The 19,038-nt window shown below is 38.1% G+C and overlaps 1 protein-coding gene across 3 annotated transcripts in view; it reads left to right on the plus strand.

The window, feature by feature from the left end:
* The first annotated feature begins 453 nt into the window (after nucleotides 1–453).
* Nucleotides 454–19,038, plus strand: part of fam184b (family with sequence similarity 184 member B) — a 57,903-nt gene continuing 39,318 nt past the window's right edge. For 2 of the 3 annotated variants that reach the window (XM_058385021.1, XM_058385022.1), the window contains exons 1-3: nucleotides 454–876; nucleotides 17,499–17,678; nucleotides 17,798–18,448. In XM_058385021.1, the coding sequence (XP_058241004.1) occupies nucleotides 736–876; nucleotides 17,499–17,678; nucleotides 17,798–18,448 (972 nt within the window). In that variant the 5' untranslated portion in view covers nucleotides 454–735. The remainder of the gene's footprint in view (nucleotides 877–17,498; nucleotides 17,679–17,797; nucleotides 18,449–19,038) is intronic. The other variant, XM_058385024.1, reaches the window with a different exon arrangement.

Here is a 19,038-nt window from a genome sequence, read left to right on the forward strand (position 1 = left end):
ACTTGAACTCTCAACTCTAAGGTTGCCTCTGAGTCCAGCTTGAAACATTCAACCAATAGGAGCACAGCATCTGCAGTAATCAAAGTATCAATTAAAGTATCTACTTAAACAGTAAATACATGCATTTCATGCCTTCCAGAGAAGCAGAGCACCTCCCTAAATAGCCCAAATAAGCCAGTCCTGGTGGCTTACATACATCAAACACACTCAGATAGCTATTGCTTTAACTACACTGTATTAGCCTGTGAAGACCACCACAGATAATATAGCTCCTGTTTTTTTCTGAATCGATGATGCTAAAATTAAATTACTGAATGAGCCCAAAAATAATTTTTTGATACAAAAGTATTTTTTATCCATTTCATCACGAGAACGTGTCAACACGCTCAAGCGTGAAAACGTTTTGGCCTTCCATAAAGTCACGCCATTTCCGCCTCGTGAATACAAGCGCCTGGTCAAGCGCGCGCGCCGCTGCTGCGTGTTCTGTACAGTGAGGTGGGGCGGGGAGCAGCAACGTCTATGGACGTGTGGCCAATAGAATTAGTCTCTGATTTCACCGGGTACTGGCCTGGGGTCAACCTACGGACGACATGTCATTGAATGTTGTTTGCTATAATCGCGGAACATTTTTAAAGGTACTCGTTGAAATGCCTAGAAGTGGATTAAGGGGCGCACTGTAATACGCGGATTTGTGATTTGTCAGCGCATTCTAAAGCAAGCCTTGGCTCCAGGGTTATGACGTCTAGCTCGGGGAAGATGAGCCTGCCACCGGATGCATGTAACGGGACCGCTGCAGACTTTTCTGGCATAGAAGAGGAGCTTTACGACTATCAAATGCACACCAGAATGTGCAAGAAAATAGCACAGCTTACAAAGGTAGGGCAAGGCACGTTGCTGAATCCGGTCACTGTGCATATCACTGGCGCCGCTTCTCAGTAATATATTCAGCTTTAAATGGGAAACGCTTTGATTTACAACATAATTAGGTAATAATGCATGGCGTGGGTTTATACAAGTCACTTCAATGCATACTCAAGGGTCTAAACATTTATTTCCGTGTGTAAGTTATTATGATGATGTCCTAGTATCTGTCCTCATCTGTCTGATGTTGCTGTCCACGGTCTCTTACAAACAACAATGTATGAAGGAATGAATAAAAAGGGGGAAAATAAACCCTGTTATTAACAGAATTTAGACAAATTACCCGTTATTGTTTAATGGTTGATATTATTTAAAAACAAAAATTAAACATTTTAGTTATTTACCAAAGTTTAAGCATAGGAAAATATCAGAAAAAAGGCTTTAAAAAAAAGTTTAAAAGTTTTTTAAGCAAGTGAGAAAATATTGTTGACACAAATAGAAGTGGTTGAAGGGAAAACACTAACAAGCTATTCTATAAAATGTACCCTGTAAATACATTAGTATCATAACATGCTCCATCACAAAACCTTTACGTAAAGAAACAACACCACCAGAAACATACTAAATCACGGTCAAAAGTTTGATAATGTCATTAAACCATGTTATAATGAATATTGCAGTCATTGACAAAAAAGTGGTTATATCAAAAAGTATACTTACAAGTAGGATTGATGTTTAGCTAGTAATTAAATAGCCTTAACACTTCACCTGAAAATATAATAAAATAGGAATCAGAATTTTTGGCTGGATCATCGTTAAAATGTTCACATTCACTGGGTTTTTATTTCACAAGCATGAAACGGTTTCCTAAACATATCTGAGCTCAACATTTCTCCACTCTGAGTGCAAGTTATATACACCGTCTGGCCAAAAAATAGTTATTCCACTGGATAATTACTGCAGTGATTAATATGTTTCAGCTGGGAAGAAACTGTTTAACTCTAACTGATGCAGTGAGAAGCATCAGTTAGATAATTTCTTAAAACATTTCTTAAACAACCGTGTCAGAAGACATACCCTGTAGTTGTGGAAACACTGTTTCAGAAGGGTTAAATTACTGGCTGTATTAAGCAAAACAAACTAAGGAGATTGCTGAAAAAATTTGGTAAAGAACTGGTGAGCCATCATATTTTAGGAAGAAACGTGAAATGTGTGTTATGATCTGTCATTGCTTCATTCTGTAAACCACTTCTTTGTGGGGAGCAAAGTAAGACAGAATATTTACGACAACTGCTTTGTCAGCTGTAAAAGGTACTGATGCTGTAGTGAAACCAGTGGGTATTTAAAATTCTTGATCATGTAAAAGCTGTATATAATCTATATTTGGTGATCACCAAAATGTTTGATAAATCAGATCATGAAATACAACAGTAAAACTCATGTCTATGTCTAACTGGAAAATTAAGAGCATTTCTACACGCACAATGGGAAGAGGGTTTAGCAGTGTTGCCTTATCAGTGAGGCTAATAGGAAAAAAAAACCTGCAGTTTTCTATGGAGCATAAAGATTTACCCTGTTTCAGAGTGATGGACACATCAAGGTAAGAAGAGAGGTGGCAGAACCATGCCCAGTGCCTTCCATACAAGCCTGTAGAGGCAGTGTCATGACCTGGCATTGCTTGTTTTGGTCAGATCTTGGTTCAGTAACAATATGTGCCAGAAACTAAGTCGTTTGATTACCTGAATACACTGAATGACCAGGTTTTTCCATGAAGTAGTTTTTTTTTGCTTCCTGGATGGTATGGATATTCCATGGTGACAATGCTAGGATTCTTCAGACTCAAGTTGTGAAAGAGTGGTTCAGGGAGCATGAGACTGGCCACCACAATCCAGTCCAGTCCAGACCTTAACCCTATTGAGAATTTTTGGGATGTGCTAGAGAAGACTTTACACAGCAGTCAAACTCTCCCACAATCAATACTAGATTTTGGTGAAAAATGAATGCAGCTCTGGACGAAAATAAATGTTGTGACATTGCGTAAGCAAAGCAAAAATCGGTCCAAATGGAGTGTGTGACTTCTTTTTGTCACAAACAAAATGTCACACACTCCAATATTTTGTTGGACCACGTTTTGTTTTGATTACAGCGTGCATTTGCGATGGCGTAGTTTTTATACGCTTCTGCAATGTCACAACATTTATTTTCGAAATATTAGAATGTGTGACTTTTGTGGCTCAGTATATACAGAAAGTATTGAACATTCACCATTTTTCTCAGTAAATATTTTTCTGAAGGTGCTATTGCCATGGAATTTTGCAATTTGTCAATGGAATTCATGCAATCCAGACATGCAAAGAAATCAGAGAATAGATGTTTAAAACTTAGGTTATGTGTAATAATGTGAAATGACACAGGGAAAAAAAGTATTGAACATGCTTAATGAAATTTATTTAATACTTTGTACAAAAGCCTCTGTTGTTAATGACAGCTTCAAGACCTTTCTTCCACACAAACTCTGATGTTTAGTTCTTTCCATACATTTTAAATTGGATTCAAGTCAGGTGATTGGCTGGGCCATTCTAGCAGCATTATTTTCTTTCTCTGAAACCAGTTGCCCTGGCTGTGTGTTTGGGATCATTGTCTTACTGAAATGTCCACCCTCTTTTCATCTTCACCATCCTGGTAGATGGCAGCAGATTTTATTTTATTTTATTTTATGTCTCGATGCATTTTTCCATTCATCCTTCCTTCAATTATATGATGTTTTTCAGTAGTGTATACTGAAACAGCCCCCCACCATGATGTTCCCATTTCCAAACTTCATCTTTGGTTTGGTGTTTTTGAGGGTGATGTGCAGTGCCATTTGTCCTCCAGTTGTATTTTGGCATCCAAAGAGTTCAACTTTGGTCTCAGCTGACCAGACTATGTTCTCACAGTATTTCACAGGCTTGTCCAAATGTTGTGCAGCAAACTTTAAAGTCTTGAGTGGTGAGTGTGCATACAGACCATGGTGGTTAAGTGCATCACTTATTGTTTTCTTTGAAACAATTGTGCCTGCTAATTCCAGATGTTTTTGAAGCTCTCCACAAGTGGTCCTTGGCTCTTGGACAACTCTTCTGATAATTCTTTTCACTCATCAGTCAGAAATCTTGCGAGGAGCACCTGGTTGTGGCCAGTTTATAATGAAATGATGTTCTTTTCACTTCCAGATTATGACCCCAACATTGCTCACTGGAACAGTCAGAAGTTTTGAAATCCCTCTGTAAATAATGCCATCAGTATGTTTTGCAACAAGGTTGCGAAAGAGAAAGCGCTTTGCTTTTACCCATCATGAGATATTTCTTGTGTGACACTGGTAAAGAGACACCATTTTATAGGCCATCAGTTGGGACTGAACAATTTCCTGGGAATTTCCTGAACAATTCTTCTAGTGTGGCAAGATGCATTATCCAGCTAAAAGAGGCCATTGCTATTGGCCTTCATGGAAAGGGTATTAGCCAATAGCAATGGCCTCTTTGCCATGTAATGCATCTTGCCACACAAGAATTGTTCAGGAAATTCCAAGGTAAATGTTCAGTTTCCTTGTGCACAACCAGTAATCCTGGTTCTGGTTCCACCTCTTCCTCAGGTAAGCGACTTACCCACTCTGCTATCGACGCAAAGTAAAATAAAAAGTGATTCAGTACACCAGACTTTCTTGCATTGCTCCATGGTCCAACTGTGATTTTCATGTGTCTATTGTAGGAGCTTTAGGCAGTTGATAGTGATCAATACACCACCTCTAAGGAGCAAAGAGGTGGTAAAAGGTTCAGTGTAGTACAGTGTTTTCAGTATTTCCAAGTTTTCACTGAAACAGAATATTTAGGACAAGTGCTTTGTCAGCTGTATAAGCAGAGTGTATAAGCTACTGATGCTGTAGTGAAATCAGTGGGTACTTTATAATGTCATAGCTGTATTCATAACATGACATTCATTCAATGAGGTTTCAAAATTCTGAGACCGTAGATCTTCTTCTCATGTTTCATCACTCCGTTGCTCTCATATAAACAGATGTCTTTGCACACAGACATGCAATTAATGTTATGTCCACTACTGTTGAATTGTCTTGCTACTTGTTACTTGCTAAGAAGTCTTTTATTCTGATGGAATGAATTTGCTTGACAAAACAATTGGACAGTCTCTTAACAATAAACAATTTCTGCATTAATGCACATTGAGTGATTGGCAGTAAAAATGACCATTCAGGGTCTGCAATGTTAGTTGTGTCAATAAATTTTCATCTAGAATAACTCCATGCAAGACCACATATTCTATTATCCTGATCAGGTAATTCATTCCTGGCAAGTAGGTTAAGTTTTTGTCCCTTTTGTAGATGAGTGGTCGCTCCTTGTTAGGGAAGCTATCTAAGGAATGTCCTGGAGGATTTTTAAACATAATATTAATCACTGAATTACTAAATCATTGATAAGCAAACACCACAGAATTTTTTGCCCTGGCAGTGGAATGTTTAGAGGTCAGTGTATTGTTTCTTTCAGTATTACTAAGGGAATTCACATTTCCGTATTTCTCTGGAGACTCCAACTAGAAGTAGGTCATCAGCCAAGTCTGGAGATCAGAAGTGATCAGGAACCCTGGTATCTCAGGATTACATGTGTAGTTTGATAGAGAGAGAGAGAGAGAGAGAGAGAGAGAGAGAGAGAATATTCTGTGTGATTGTGATTAAGGACATTGTACATTTTATGAATGCAAGCATAAAAACTGGCAAGACTAGCTTATCTAGTGAATGGGTTTGCAGTTTTACTGCCCATACTAATGTCTAATAAGTAAAACAGTAGGTATTTACACAAGCTCTGATCATTTTAAGAGAACTTAGAATTATTTAGAATTCACCAGTACCTGTGGCACTTGGAGATTAATGGCAAAACGTTAATTGACGTAATATACTTCAAATTCACTTCAAATCCAGAATAAAATATTATTTGGAAAAAATGATAGAAGTAATATGTGACGTGTGACTCTAAAATGAAAGTTATAAGTTGACATAATAAAAAGGTACCTCATTGTTTGTGTCACTGTGTCTGTAATTGGATAAAATAGCATTTTGGATATGAGATCAAAGCAAGTCCTATATTTTACTTTTAAATAATGCCCATATTTTTTAGTAAACTGTTGTGTATATAGTACATTTATTTATCTTTTCTCCCAGCTTGTGTTCCATGACACCACCCAGTATCCATCTCAGTGACCTCAAAAACCTATTCACCTCCAAGCAGAAATTCACTTTTTAATAAATACCATAGTAAATACCACTGTAATATGGTATTCAGCCCTATAACATTCTGACCAAGCCAGCACAGGTTTCAGATAACCAGGAACCATGTTGCTTGTACCATGGTGCTGCACTGGTCGTAGAGGCACAGACTTCCTAGATTAACACACCCCTTAGTAAGGGTAATGAGGAAGATAAACTGATAGATTGGCTTGTCAGAGTAGGGGCTGGGCTTGTAGCCCCTCTGTACCCCTAGGTGATAACATTATGCAGGGGGTCAGCCTCTTGGTAGACAAGGGAACCCTCAGTATCTTAGCACATAGTGAGAACATAGTTGGTATGAGGATTGGATGGCTGTTGTTCAGTAACAGTTCAAATAACACTGTGGAGCATGTGGTGTGCACAGCAGAGACTGCTTTGTAGGTGCTTTCATGATTTTTAAAATTTGTAAAATTGATTAAACATAATTTTCAGAAAAACATTCATGGACTTACAAGACCCAATTGCTAGGAGCTCTAAATAAGGGTGATATGGAGGGGAAGCTCTTCATAAAATGTCATGTTAAAGTAGGTGCTGGGCTACTGTGCTATACATTGTGCCTAATTATTTGGGAGGTCACTTTGAGAGGAAAGCATCTATGGTTCAATATGTGCTTGTGAATCATGGTATTGTTCAGTTTTGTATATAGTTTCAATGTAGTATATTTCTGATATTTCTCTTAAAATGGGCTCGCTGTGAGTGACCTTGCGTCCATGCGCCACGATGAAGAAAGACCTCTCCGCAAGTAAATATACAATCGCTATGCGCTGAAGTTGGGGGAATTTCACTGGTGTCTGATTTTAAACATTTGACATGGCGAACGGTGAAAAGATGCAATAAGAGGTCTTTCACATCCATCGTGTGGGGACATTTTGCTTTCAGTGTTGAGACAAGAGAAAAAACACTGTTTGCAGCACTGTTTTACGCGTGTTGTTTATTCAAATGGAAACACATCCAACATGACGGCAAACCTGCGACGCCATCAACCAGCTATATCACTGTCGGGAAGCAGGATAACCATGCAGGTAACACCGTCATCCAAAAAGCAGCATCTCTCACTAACACCTTCTATCATAGATACCCAACTGATTCAGAGAGACTCACGAAAAAAAAAATAACAAGGACAATTGAAAACGAACTGATCCTTGCTGTCACTACAGACAGGTAGACCTCACTTTCTATTGTAAGTTTTTTTATATATACAGTTGCAAGAAAAAGTAAGTGAACCATTTTCAGTTTCCTGGTTTTCTGCTTAAATTGGTCATGAAATGTGATCTTCACCAAAGTCACAAATATCAACAAACACAGTATTTCTAAGCTGATAAAACACAGTCATGATCTTTCATGTCTTTATTGAACACATTAATAAAACATACAAATTGATAGTGGAAAAAGTAAGTGAAGCAGTGCTTTAATAACTGGTTGAACCACCTTTGGCAGCAATAACCTCAAGTAAGCGCTTTCTGTAGCTGCGAATTAGAACTGCACAATGTCCATGAGTAATTTTGGACCATACCATTGGGTGGTATTCATTTTCTCCTCCACAATGGCAAGGCCCAGAGGCAGCAAAGCAGCCCCAAACCATGATGCTTCCTCAATCATACTTCACTGTTGGGATGGTGTTTTCATGTTGGTACGCTGTTTTCTTTTTACACCATACATAGCGCTGCATGTTCTTCACAAACAATTCTATTTTTGTTTCATCTGTCCACAATACATTTTCCCAGTAGTGTTGTGGAGTGTTCAGGTGGACTTTTGCAAACTTTAGGTGTTCTGCAATGTTTTTTTTTGGAGAGCAGTGGCTTCCTTCATGGTATCCTTCCATGGTTACCATTCCTGTTCGATGTTCTGCGCATGGTTGACTTATGAACAGAGATGTTAGCCAGCTTCAATTAATCCTTTAACTCTTTAGCTATTACTCTGGGGTTCTTTATCACCTCACTGAGCATTCTGCGTTGTGCTTTTGAAGTGATTTTGGCTGGGCGTCCACTTCTACGAAGAGTAGACACACTACCATATCGTTTCCATTTACAGATAATTTGTCTAACTGTGGACTGATGAATATGTAAAGTCACAGTGTGTAACCGTTTATAGCTACATGCATATCAACAACTCTTGATTGTAGGTCTTCTGAGATCTCTTTTGTTTGTGAAGCATGGCTCACATTAGTTTATGCTGCTTGTGAATAGCACACTGACACTGTTTGGGTGTTTATATAAGTCAATTTAGCTCTAAATCAGACCTTTATTCTCGTTTCATTGATTGGACTCCGGGTTTGCTGACATCTGACTTCAACTGCCATTTAGTGACACCAGAAGCTTAGTGTTTCATTTACTTTTTCCACCATCAATTTGTATGTTTAATGACTGTGTTCAATAAAGACGTGAATGATCATGACTGTGTTTTATCAGCTTAGAGATATTGTGTTTGCTGATCATTTTGACTTGGTGAAAATCAAATCAAATTTCATGAACAATTTAAGCAGAAAACCAGGACACTGAAAATGGTTCACTTACTTTTTCTCGCAACTGTACATTTATTTTTATTTATATTCCTTTTATTTATTGTATATTATACAATGCATTAGGAATGTGTATAAATGAAAAAGTCTTTCAAATAAAGAAATAGTTACTGTACTGTTTAGGGTGTACTAAAACACCAAAGAATGGAATTTCGGGGCCATCGAGACCAAACCAAACTGAAAATGGTGATAATAAATTGAGGTATGTATTAAACCATTGCAACCCTGTGTATTATATGCTTGTGTAAGCAAACTGAGACTCCCTAAACCACACTGCATTCTCAGCTGTTTGACAAGTCATGTGCCCTTAAAATGCCTGTGTAGATCTTTACGATAAATCTTAGAATTCAGATCACTGATAACTGACACAGGGCATTGCCAAGACAACAGTTGCTCTGACCCACCCTGACTCATGTTGCTTCAATAAAATCCTGAGAGGTCAGTCTTCTTGTCTCCTCAGTTTGGTCATTTGATTCTCAAGAGCCATTTCACCAACTAAATATACTTGGTTCTGAAGGCAGATCTGAGCTACAGTTCAACACAGTGGTATCTGAAATTCATATCTTTCTTCATTTGAGCTAATGTATGTAACTATAGGAATGTAAAAAGGCGGGAAAAGCCCTGTTGAACTCAGCATGAAAAAGAAACAAATATAAAAATGAGTTTTCAAGGGAAACATGAAATTAACACTGAACCTCACTTTGGTCATCATAAATACCCCACAGTCATAGATAAATTAAGAGCTGTGATCCTAGGCTTTTCAATAACATCAAATCATAGACAAATAGAGCTGATCCAGGCCTTGAATTAATTATTAAGGAGATGATCCAGCGACATGGACAGATGTAGTTAAAATTATCAGTTATCAGAATAGCACATATAAGGAAACCTTTTGCCCTCTGTGTAACTGAACAAATGGGCTATACCATGTCCATGTGGATTCAAGAATGGGAAGATCAATTTAAATCCATGGGATTTTATTCTGCATAGGTGGACATCATCACTTCTAGTCACTGCTTACATGCCATTCAAGCAATATATCCATGCAAGCTATATAACCTCAAGCTATTTAAGGGGTGGTTTTTGATCAGACGAATAATTAATTGCCCCATATACATGCCTTTCTAAAACTGAAATGTCTCACATGTAGAAATGCTGTTACTGAGAAAGCCACCCCTTCCAATTGCTCAACCTTTTGGTATCCAAGTGATTCTATTAATTATGCTGCAAACCTGCTCTAAACTTGTTACTACAATAGAACATGATGTTCATCCACTCCTGTACAGAGTCCAGATATGGTGATGTTCACTGCTGACTCTTTCATTGTGAAAAAACTGAGAATGCCTCAGGTTACGTATGTAACCCAGTTCCCTGAGACAGAAACAAGGCACTGCATCATGGCTTGATGCTATAGGAATGCCCTTGTGGAACGGAAGCCCATGTGAACACATGGCAAAACTTTAGTGAAGATTTTTAAAAGGATCCCAGTTCAACTAAACACTCTGTGCTCATGAACCCTCCACATCCACTCTTTTGCCAAAGGAAAAAAAAATTGACAAAAAAAAAGGCTTGACAAAAAACAAATATGTTTTCAGCCGACACTGTGTCTGTGTCTGAATCCTGAACACTAACTGGATGCCAGTTCCATAACGGTAGGTCTTATAAGAGAAAGCTCTGCCCCTTGCTGTAGTTTTCATTACTTTGGAAGATCAACAAATACCCTGCATATTTCCACTGACGTAGGCATGGTGAATCATAAAAAATACAGCATTTATTGTTTTAAGGTTCAGTAATAGTATATTATAATCTATGTTGAATTTGAATGGGAGAGAAGGTCGTCTGGATACCATAGGAGTGATGTGTTCATATGTTCTGGTTCTAGTTATGACTCTTGCTGCTGCAATCTGCAACTTGTTTATGCAATTACTGAAATGTCCAGACCTTAAATCGTTAGAATAATCCAACTTATAATTAAAAAAAAAGCAAAAGAGAGTTTTTCTGCATCATGTGGTGACCTATTTTTTTTATCATACTGTAGGAATAGAGGAAAGAAGGCTTTTTTAGTAATATTATCTACATGATCTTCAGCTGAAAGACTATAATCAATATACACACCAAGGACTTGATGAACCGAAAGGTCATCCAGACTTACGATGTAATTAGAAAGCTTACACCTGTTTGCATGTAGTACAATTAATTCTGTCTTGTCAGAATTAAGTAGGAAGACGTTAATAAGCATCCACTGTCTACTGCCTTTTACACATTCCTTAGCTTTATTAAGCTGGTGCCTCTCATCTCTCATTTGCTGAAACATATAACTGTATCATCAGCATAACAATGGATGGTGATGTGTTTACAAATAATTTTGAGTTATAAATAAAACCTTGTGGAACACCAAACCTTACCTTGGAATGCAGAGTGAAGCCACAACTTCCATCTACAAACTGATAAGAAACAGTCAAATAAGAAAGGGCTGGAAAGGGCTGCTCTTAACTCCAACAAGGACTTTTGGCATATAAGGTAGGATGGTATGATCAATGGTGTCAAAAACTGAGCCAAAGCAGCATTAGCAGGGAGACACAACTCCTGATTAGAGACCAGTGGTAGGTCATATACCTCCTTAACCAGTGCTGACTCTGTGCTATGATTAGGCCGAAATCCTGACTGATACATTTCATGAATGTTATTCCTATGCAGGTATGAGCAGAACTGCCGTGCTTTAACCTTTTCTAGGATCCTGAAGAGGGGGAGGTTTGATATTGGCTGGATTGCTGACATATTGGTAGGATAGCTAACAGGGCTATCCTAGTGTTTTTTAACCAATAGTTTGATGACTGCTTTTACAAAATGTAGGAAGGTAACCAGTATTAACAGAAGAATTAAATTTTTTGAAGAGGCTTGATTACGTCTGGCATTATCTGTTGTGCAAGTAAGGTATCAAGTATGCAAATATGATGATTTTGAAGAGGAAATTAGTGAAAATTGTGAAGTCTCTCCAAGGGGAGTAAAACATTCCAAACACTGATCTAAAATAGTACTATTTTTATCTACAGGGTTAGCTATCAAATTGTCAGGCTTTAAATTTATAGTCTGAATTATTTGCCTCATATTTTCAGTTTTGCCACTGAAATAATTCATGATTTCTATAGTGGTGTTATTCCTAGTTAATTTTGCTAAATTATTAAATAAAAGTCTAGGTTGGAGAGCTATGATGATCTAGCAGCCCTGAGATTCTCTCTCTCACCCTCCACACTGCTTGAAATACTGCCAGTTTAGTTGACACCAATTACATTCTAATCTTCTAGTGTTCTGTTTTTGTCTCTAATTATTTTCTTTTTAAATGGAGCTACATTATCTAACATTTACTCTTTGAAGGGTGAGACGGTGATCCAATCATAGGTGATAACTCTGGGAGACTACTGATAATCCTTTCTGCAGTAGCAGATGTGAAGACAAAAATTTTAAATGTGATGAGATAATGGTGAATGGAGATTTTTTGTGGCTACATATGTTAGTATAATGAATTTAAAACACACCGAATTTATTTCTGGGTAACAGTCCTAGTTTCAGGACAATGGTGCTGGCAGTGCATTCACTATGAAGTAATTTTATGTTATTTTTATGTTAATCAGGATACTAAAACAATCTTTCTGAGTGTTTCTACATTTTTGTTTAGCTTGGGGAACAGACACAATCTCATAAATATTGTGCAAACTGGACAATGACTCACTGCAGCTTGCAGATGGTTGGTTTAGCCAAGTCATTCACCATTTTTGCTTTGTGGCATGGTGCATTATCCTGCTGAAAGGGGTCACAGCCATCAGGGAATACCATTTCCATGAAAGGGTGTACATGGTCTGCAACATTGTTTAGGTAGGTGGTACGTGTCAAAGTAACATACACATGGATGGCAGGAACCAAGGTTTCCCAGCAGAACATTGCCTAAAACATGACACTGCCTCCACCAGCTTGCCTTCTTCCCATAGTGCATCCTGGTGCCACGTGTTCCCCAGGTAAGCGATGCACACGTATCCGGCCATCCACGTGATGTAAAAGAAAATGTGATTCATCAGACCAGGCCACCTTCTTCCATTGCTCCGTGGTCCAGTTCTGATGCTCATGTGCCCATTGTTGGCACTTTTGGTGGTGCACAGGGGTCAGCTTGGGCACCCTGACTGGTCTGCGACTATGCGGCCCCAAACACAACAAACTGCAATGCACTGTGTATTCTGACACCTTTCTATCAGAACCAGCATTAACTTCTTCAGCAATTTGAGCAACTGTTTGAGTGTCTGTTGGATCGGATCACATGGACCAGCCTTTGCTCCCCACGTTCATCAATGATCCTTGACCGCCCATGACCCTGTCGCCGGTTCACCACTGTTCCTTCCTTGGACCACTTTTGATAGATACTGACCACTGCAGACCAGGAAAACCCCACAAGAGCTGCAGTTTTGGAGATGCTCTGATCCAGTCATCTAGCCATCACAATTTGGCCCTTCATCAAACTCGCTCAAATCCTTACGCTTGTCCATTTTTCCTGCTTCTAACATCATCAACTTTGAGGAAGAATTGTTCACTTGCTGCGTAATATATCCCACCCACTAACAGGTGCCATGATGAGGAGATAATCAGTGTTATTATTCACTTAAAATGTTAGTGGTCATAATGTTATGCCTGAGCAGTGTATATTGCCATACTGCATTAGTTGGGGCCAGTATCGTAGCTATGCGTGGTCCTGGGTGCACCCACCTGTCAGTCAGGCCCACCCAGTCAGTTGCTTGCTACAGAAAAGATTGCTTTGACTACGGCGATTGCTGGATGCCTTTATACATGCCTTTGTCCGTATTAGGTTTTTTGGCACGTCATATGTTACTTCTATGAGTCAATTTTTGTACTTTCTGCGCGAGAGCGCCCTCCGGTTTCGAGGAAGAATGAAACGTCTCTACGCTCATGCCGCCCCTCTCCCTCCACACCAAGCACATTTCACAGAGGGTCACCGAAGTTTAGTTGCACATTAAACTAAAATGAAACAGAGCAACTTACTAAAGTTTGTGTCAAAAAGACGTTGTGTGCAGCCGGAGGAGAAAGATAATTCCGATGTTCAGGAGCCATGAAGCTCGAGTAGTAAGGAGCTCTGCTAGTGTTCATTCACCTTTTACTCCATCACCAGCAGCACTTTATTCTCCAGCGTGTACCTCCCCTACACACCAGTGTAAAAATAAGCCAATCTACATTTTCCTACTATGTAGTTGTATAATAGTCATTGTTGTTCATTTCATGTGGTTTATATGGCCGTTGAGCCATATATCGGACAGTTTACATACTGTCCTGCTGATTTGATAATGGTGTTGCGGCGCGTCTGTCAGATGTGCGCACGCGCGTGTGTATGTATGTGTGTGGTGTGGCCGCCATGCTCATGCTGTTCTTATTGTTATGTTCTTAACATTGCTTACGATGACATACAAGCTTATGCTCTGATTAAATGGTGGTTTGCATTCAAGCAGGTGTAGTTATGTTGGCTTATTTTGATAAAAGATGCATTTTAGGCTAGGCCCACCCAGTTTTCTCTGGGCCCACCCACATTGTGATTCCTGGCTATGCTAGTGGTTGGCCAGAGCATATTACAGCAGTGGACATTGCATTTGCCAATTTACACACCTCTGTAATGTTACTTTTACCTTAAGTGGTCTGCACAGGGCCCTGAGCCTAAACCCCACTGAACACCTTTAAAATGAACTGGAGCTTAGTATTTCTCTTGTGGCTATGTGAGGGCAAATTCGCACAGCCACATTCTAAAATCTAGTGGAAAGCATTCCTAGAACAGTAGATTATTATATCTGTAATGGGTGTGATTGGTCAGGCGTTTACATATTTTTGGCCATGTAGAGTAGCTTCATATTGTGTTCATGTAGTCTGACATGCATACAGGCCAGTGTTAATTTTGTTGATGGATAATTTTTATCGTAGTTTTCATTAACAACCTTTTTCAGACACAAATGAGACAAATAAATAAAAACTAATGCCTAAAGACAAAAACTACAACAAAATTTTTGTCAACGAATAAAAACGGGACAAAAATAAGTGCCAGAGATGAGATCCAACAAAAGCTAATTTAGTCTATGAAACGTAGGGACAAGTCAGGAAAAGGCAGGACATGTTGGCAGCCTATCCAATCACAACTCGTCTCTTTGTGCGGGGTGGAGGTTAGACACACATTTGATCTACTGCAAGTCAGGATGAGTAGCCCACATGCATGCTGTTTCTGGACAACAAAATTTCCGTGCTTGGAAGAAAGAGAAGAATGGACATATGGACACATTTCACATTTGATGTCAAAGAAAAATAAGATGGTTTGTAAACCATGTGGAATAACTATCACTGTCAAAAACACAACAAAATTAAAGTGATATGAACTTGCAGTCGAGTCCTCTAGGAATCCATGCGAAGGTGTTTCTGTTAAGGGAACAACATTAATGGTTGCACTAATTATTCAGGGAGAGCAGGCCTGCCGGCGTTATAGACTATGCACTTTATCTTTGTATTGTTTTTCTGAATTTCAGCCATTAAAATAAATGACGATGAACACAAAATTATGGATGGATGACTTATTTTGTTGTTTTTGCATTAACGGCACTGCTGTTCTTACAGAATTCAGTTTCATGAAGAATTTCATATGTAGCTCCTTAAGAACAATGCATATCCCTTTTTGGAAGAGCAGACAGTATGACAATAGACTTTTTAAATTTATTTGAAAATTTCAGCTTTCGAAATAATTGAAGGTGAATACAGATTTATGTATACATGATGTATTATTTTGTTTATGTTTCTGGACTAATGGCACTCATTAGAGTATTCAGTTTTATTAAGAATGTCATGTGCAATTTATTCTGAACTATCTTGTTCAGGGAGAGCGGTTCTACACTTCATTGTTTATTATCGTCATTGCGATGCTCTTTTTTGATAAAGCACGGCCAGGTAAATAAAGAATTCTGAATTTAAAAAATGTGAAGACTGTCTGTGTATTGTATCTTAAAATACCATTTCATAGCAGGTGTCTCATTTATTCTAGGTAAAATAAAATCTTGTGATATTCAATTAAAACTAGAGTCATTTAGATAACTAAATCATAACTAGTTAATGTAACGTATGTATTTGTAATGTATGTATATATAATGTATTTACATTTTAGATAAAAGACTACAACTAAATCAAAATTTGCTGTCAAAATTAACACTGATACAGGCAAAAGGAAGAAAGAGAATGCTGTACGATTCTGGCATTTATGGCAATCATATGTCACTACTTGACCTTGTTGGGAGGTCTTAGCATTTGTGCACTGTGCCAATCACTGTGTTATTTTTAAAGCAACCTGCATGATGCATTTGCTTAATGTATGTTCATTTCAGCCAAAAGCCACAGAAGATTTGTCAACTATTATTATTAACTATTATTATGCCATGGCATAAATAATATTTGCAAAAACTTGACAAAACTGCAACAGGTGTAGATCTCACTTTTTTACTACTGAAAAACAATATATGTATATTCAAGAGGAGGATGGATGGTCACAAACCATCAAGCAAAGCTGAGCTGTTTGCTTTTATGCAAAAAGAGTGGTATAAAGTTCCCCAACAGCAATGTGAAAAACTGGTGAAGAGCATGGAACCAAAACGCATGCAGATCGGGGTTATTCCACCAAATATTGTTACCAAATGTTATTTAGCCAAAGTATTGACACAATTTATTTACAAATTATTTGCATTTTGTTTTATTTGAGTTATTAAAGCTCCGCAAATACTGCATGATCTTGGGTTATTTTGATGTGTTGTCATTTCCTTTAAATATACACTCTAAATAACAATAGTTAAATTTTGAATTTAGAAGAAATATTGTCAGCAGTTCACAAAAAAACTGTTCATCTCACCAATACATGAACCTGTAAGAAAAAAACATAAGAAACTGATTATTTTGCAGTGGTCTCTTATTTTTTTCCAGAGCTGTATAAAAAAATTATATATATTAAATATACAATACACAGAGTCTTCACATTTTTTTAATTCAGAATTCTTTATTTACCTGGCCTTGCTTTATCAAAAAACAGCATTGCAATAAAAATAATAAACAATGAACAGTAGACCCACTCTCCCTATATGTAATTTTTTTTCACAATATATTTCACATAAAAGAATAGAATAGTATTCAAACAGAATGACCACTAAAGACAAAGCCATTGATCACCGCTAAAACCTTTTCAAGGACAGACCACTTTTCTGGTTATTGTGAGGCTTGGTCTGTATTACAGGTAAATGCTAATTATTGACAGTTATCCAAACAGAAGGGACAACAAATTGCAACAAATTATTTAAAGCAAGTGAGAATTATCAAGATACACTATGGAAATATTACAGTAGAAGGTCGGGGTAGATACAAGAAACCAATGTGCTGAATGCTGAAGCACATGCTAAAAAGGGGAAGGTTGTAAAAAAAAAAAAAAAAAAAGTATGTGAAAAGTGAAATACTTTATTTAAGCTACTTTTTACCCTGACAGGTAACCAGTGTGAGTTAGACAAGCTACATCTGATCCTTGAAGAAACTTGACTGCCACATTGTGGACCAACTGAAACGTTATGCATGTGACCGTGCCTTCAGCTAGTAATGCATTACAATACCTTATACGTTAGTGTACTTGATATAGAAAATGTGGAAATGTTGCACTTTTTCTTCAAAGTGATTTTGATCACTTACCTTAACTGTTGACAGATTTTGTGATTTGATTGTTCTTTGTGTTTAATATTATGTTTGTAGGTAATATATTCTCTCAACACCAGGAATGAGGAACAGGAAGCAACTTTGCAAATGCTACTACATGTTACCACAGACACAGCAGACAACTTTCAGCCAAGCACAAGTCAGTATGAGGAGGGAGAGGAATCCACATCTGCCCTTAGGGCTCGTCTCTTAGAGCTCCAGGCCACAGTAGAAGAGGTTGAAAATACATACATATATAGATGCACATCTGCAAACTCGCATGAATTCAAAATATGCAATATGCCATAATAATTGTAGGAGTAGCACTACTCATTTAAATGGTATTTATTTCTCAGGTAGAGTCACGGGAACAGAGGGCTGAGGCAGATCATGCTGAGCGTATGGCTGTGCTAACACGAGAGGTTGCAGATCTGCGCAGAAACTACCACAGTCTAGAAAAGGATCGGGACAACCAGTGCAAACTACTTCAGCAAATTCAGGAGGAAAAAAAATGCCTAGAAGAAGAATGCCAGCACTTACGTCAAGTAGAGGATGAAAACAGAAAGAGGGAGGAGGATATTAAGAGAAGAGAAGAAGAAGAAAGGAAGAAAGAAGGTGAGGAGCAGAGGAGAGATTTAGAAGAAAGGAAGAAAGTGGAAGAACAATGGGAGAAACGTTTGCTCACATTGAAAAATGCATTCAAATCACTAGAGAAGGAAAAAGAAAGATTAGAAGAACAGTGGGGGATAGAGAAGGAGGAGTGGAAGAACAGAATGGAGGTCCTAGAGAAAGAAAGAAGGGAAGAGCAGGAAGCAGCCCAAAAAGCTTTACAGCAAAGCATCAATGAACACATAAGTCAGTGGCAGCAGAGAGAGCAAGAGAACTGCAAATTCCAGAATTCCTTGTTGCAACAGAGACTGAAGAAAACAGAGACCGAGTTGGAAATACAAGAAGAGAGATTGATCGAGTGCACCAGACACAGCAATAAATTGCAAGCAAGAATAGAGGTACACACACACACACACACACACAAATTTTAACTTAAATTCAGACATAAGCAGTGAATGTCCATCTGCTGCATACACTGCACATGTAATAAATAAAGTTTTCATTAACTCAATAGCTCGATACCAGTGGTTAAAACAAAAACATCAAATCATAATCATGGGAGTGATTCTCATGACAAAATGAAATATTTACGTTGTTGATACAGATGTCTCTCCTTTCCAAAAAGGAAATATTCTTCTATAAAGCTCAAGGTATCGAGTGCAAAACAGAATTAAAGACAGGCTCTATTATTCAAAGCAATTTACAGCTGGTCAACCCAGTTTGCAGTTGCGTGCACTTGAATCCCAACAATGGGTATAAAGAAGCAGCTTTAAAGGAATTTTGAAAAAAACATAAAGATAATTTTAGCATTCATGAAAAGCGGCATTGGGTTGGTCTCCTGTGAAGCCAAAGCATGGTCCTGCATTTGAGGTGTTGTTCAGTTTTGCTGTGTAACTGCTATAACACAATGCTGACTCTATGGAGAAGCTAGAAAATTCTGCAAACATGAGGAATGTTGCATCCAAGATGATCACAACAGAAAAGCAAA

This window comes from Hemibagrus wyckioides, linkage group LG29 (genome assembly GCF_019097595.1).
Source record: "Hemibagrus wyckioides isolate EC202008001 linkage group LG29, SWU_Hwy_1.0, whole genome shotgun sequence".
NCBI classification, from domain to species: domain Eukaryota; kingdom Metazoa; phylum Chordata; class Actinopteri; order Siluriformes; family Bagridae; genus Hemibagrus; species Hemibagrus wyckioides.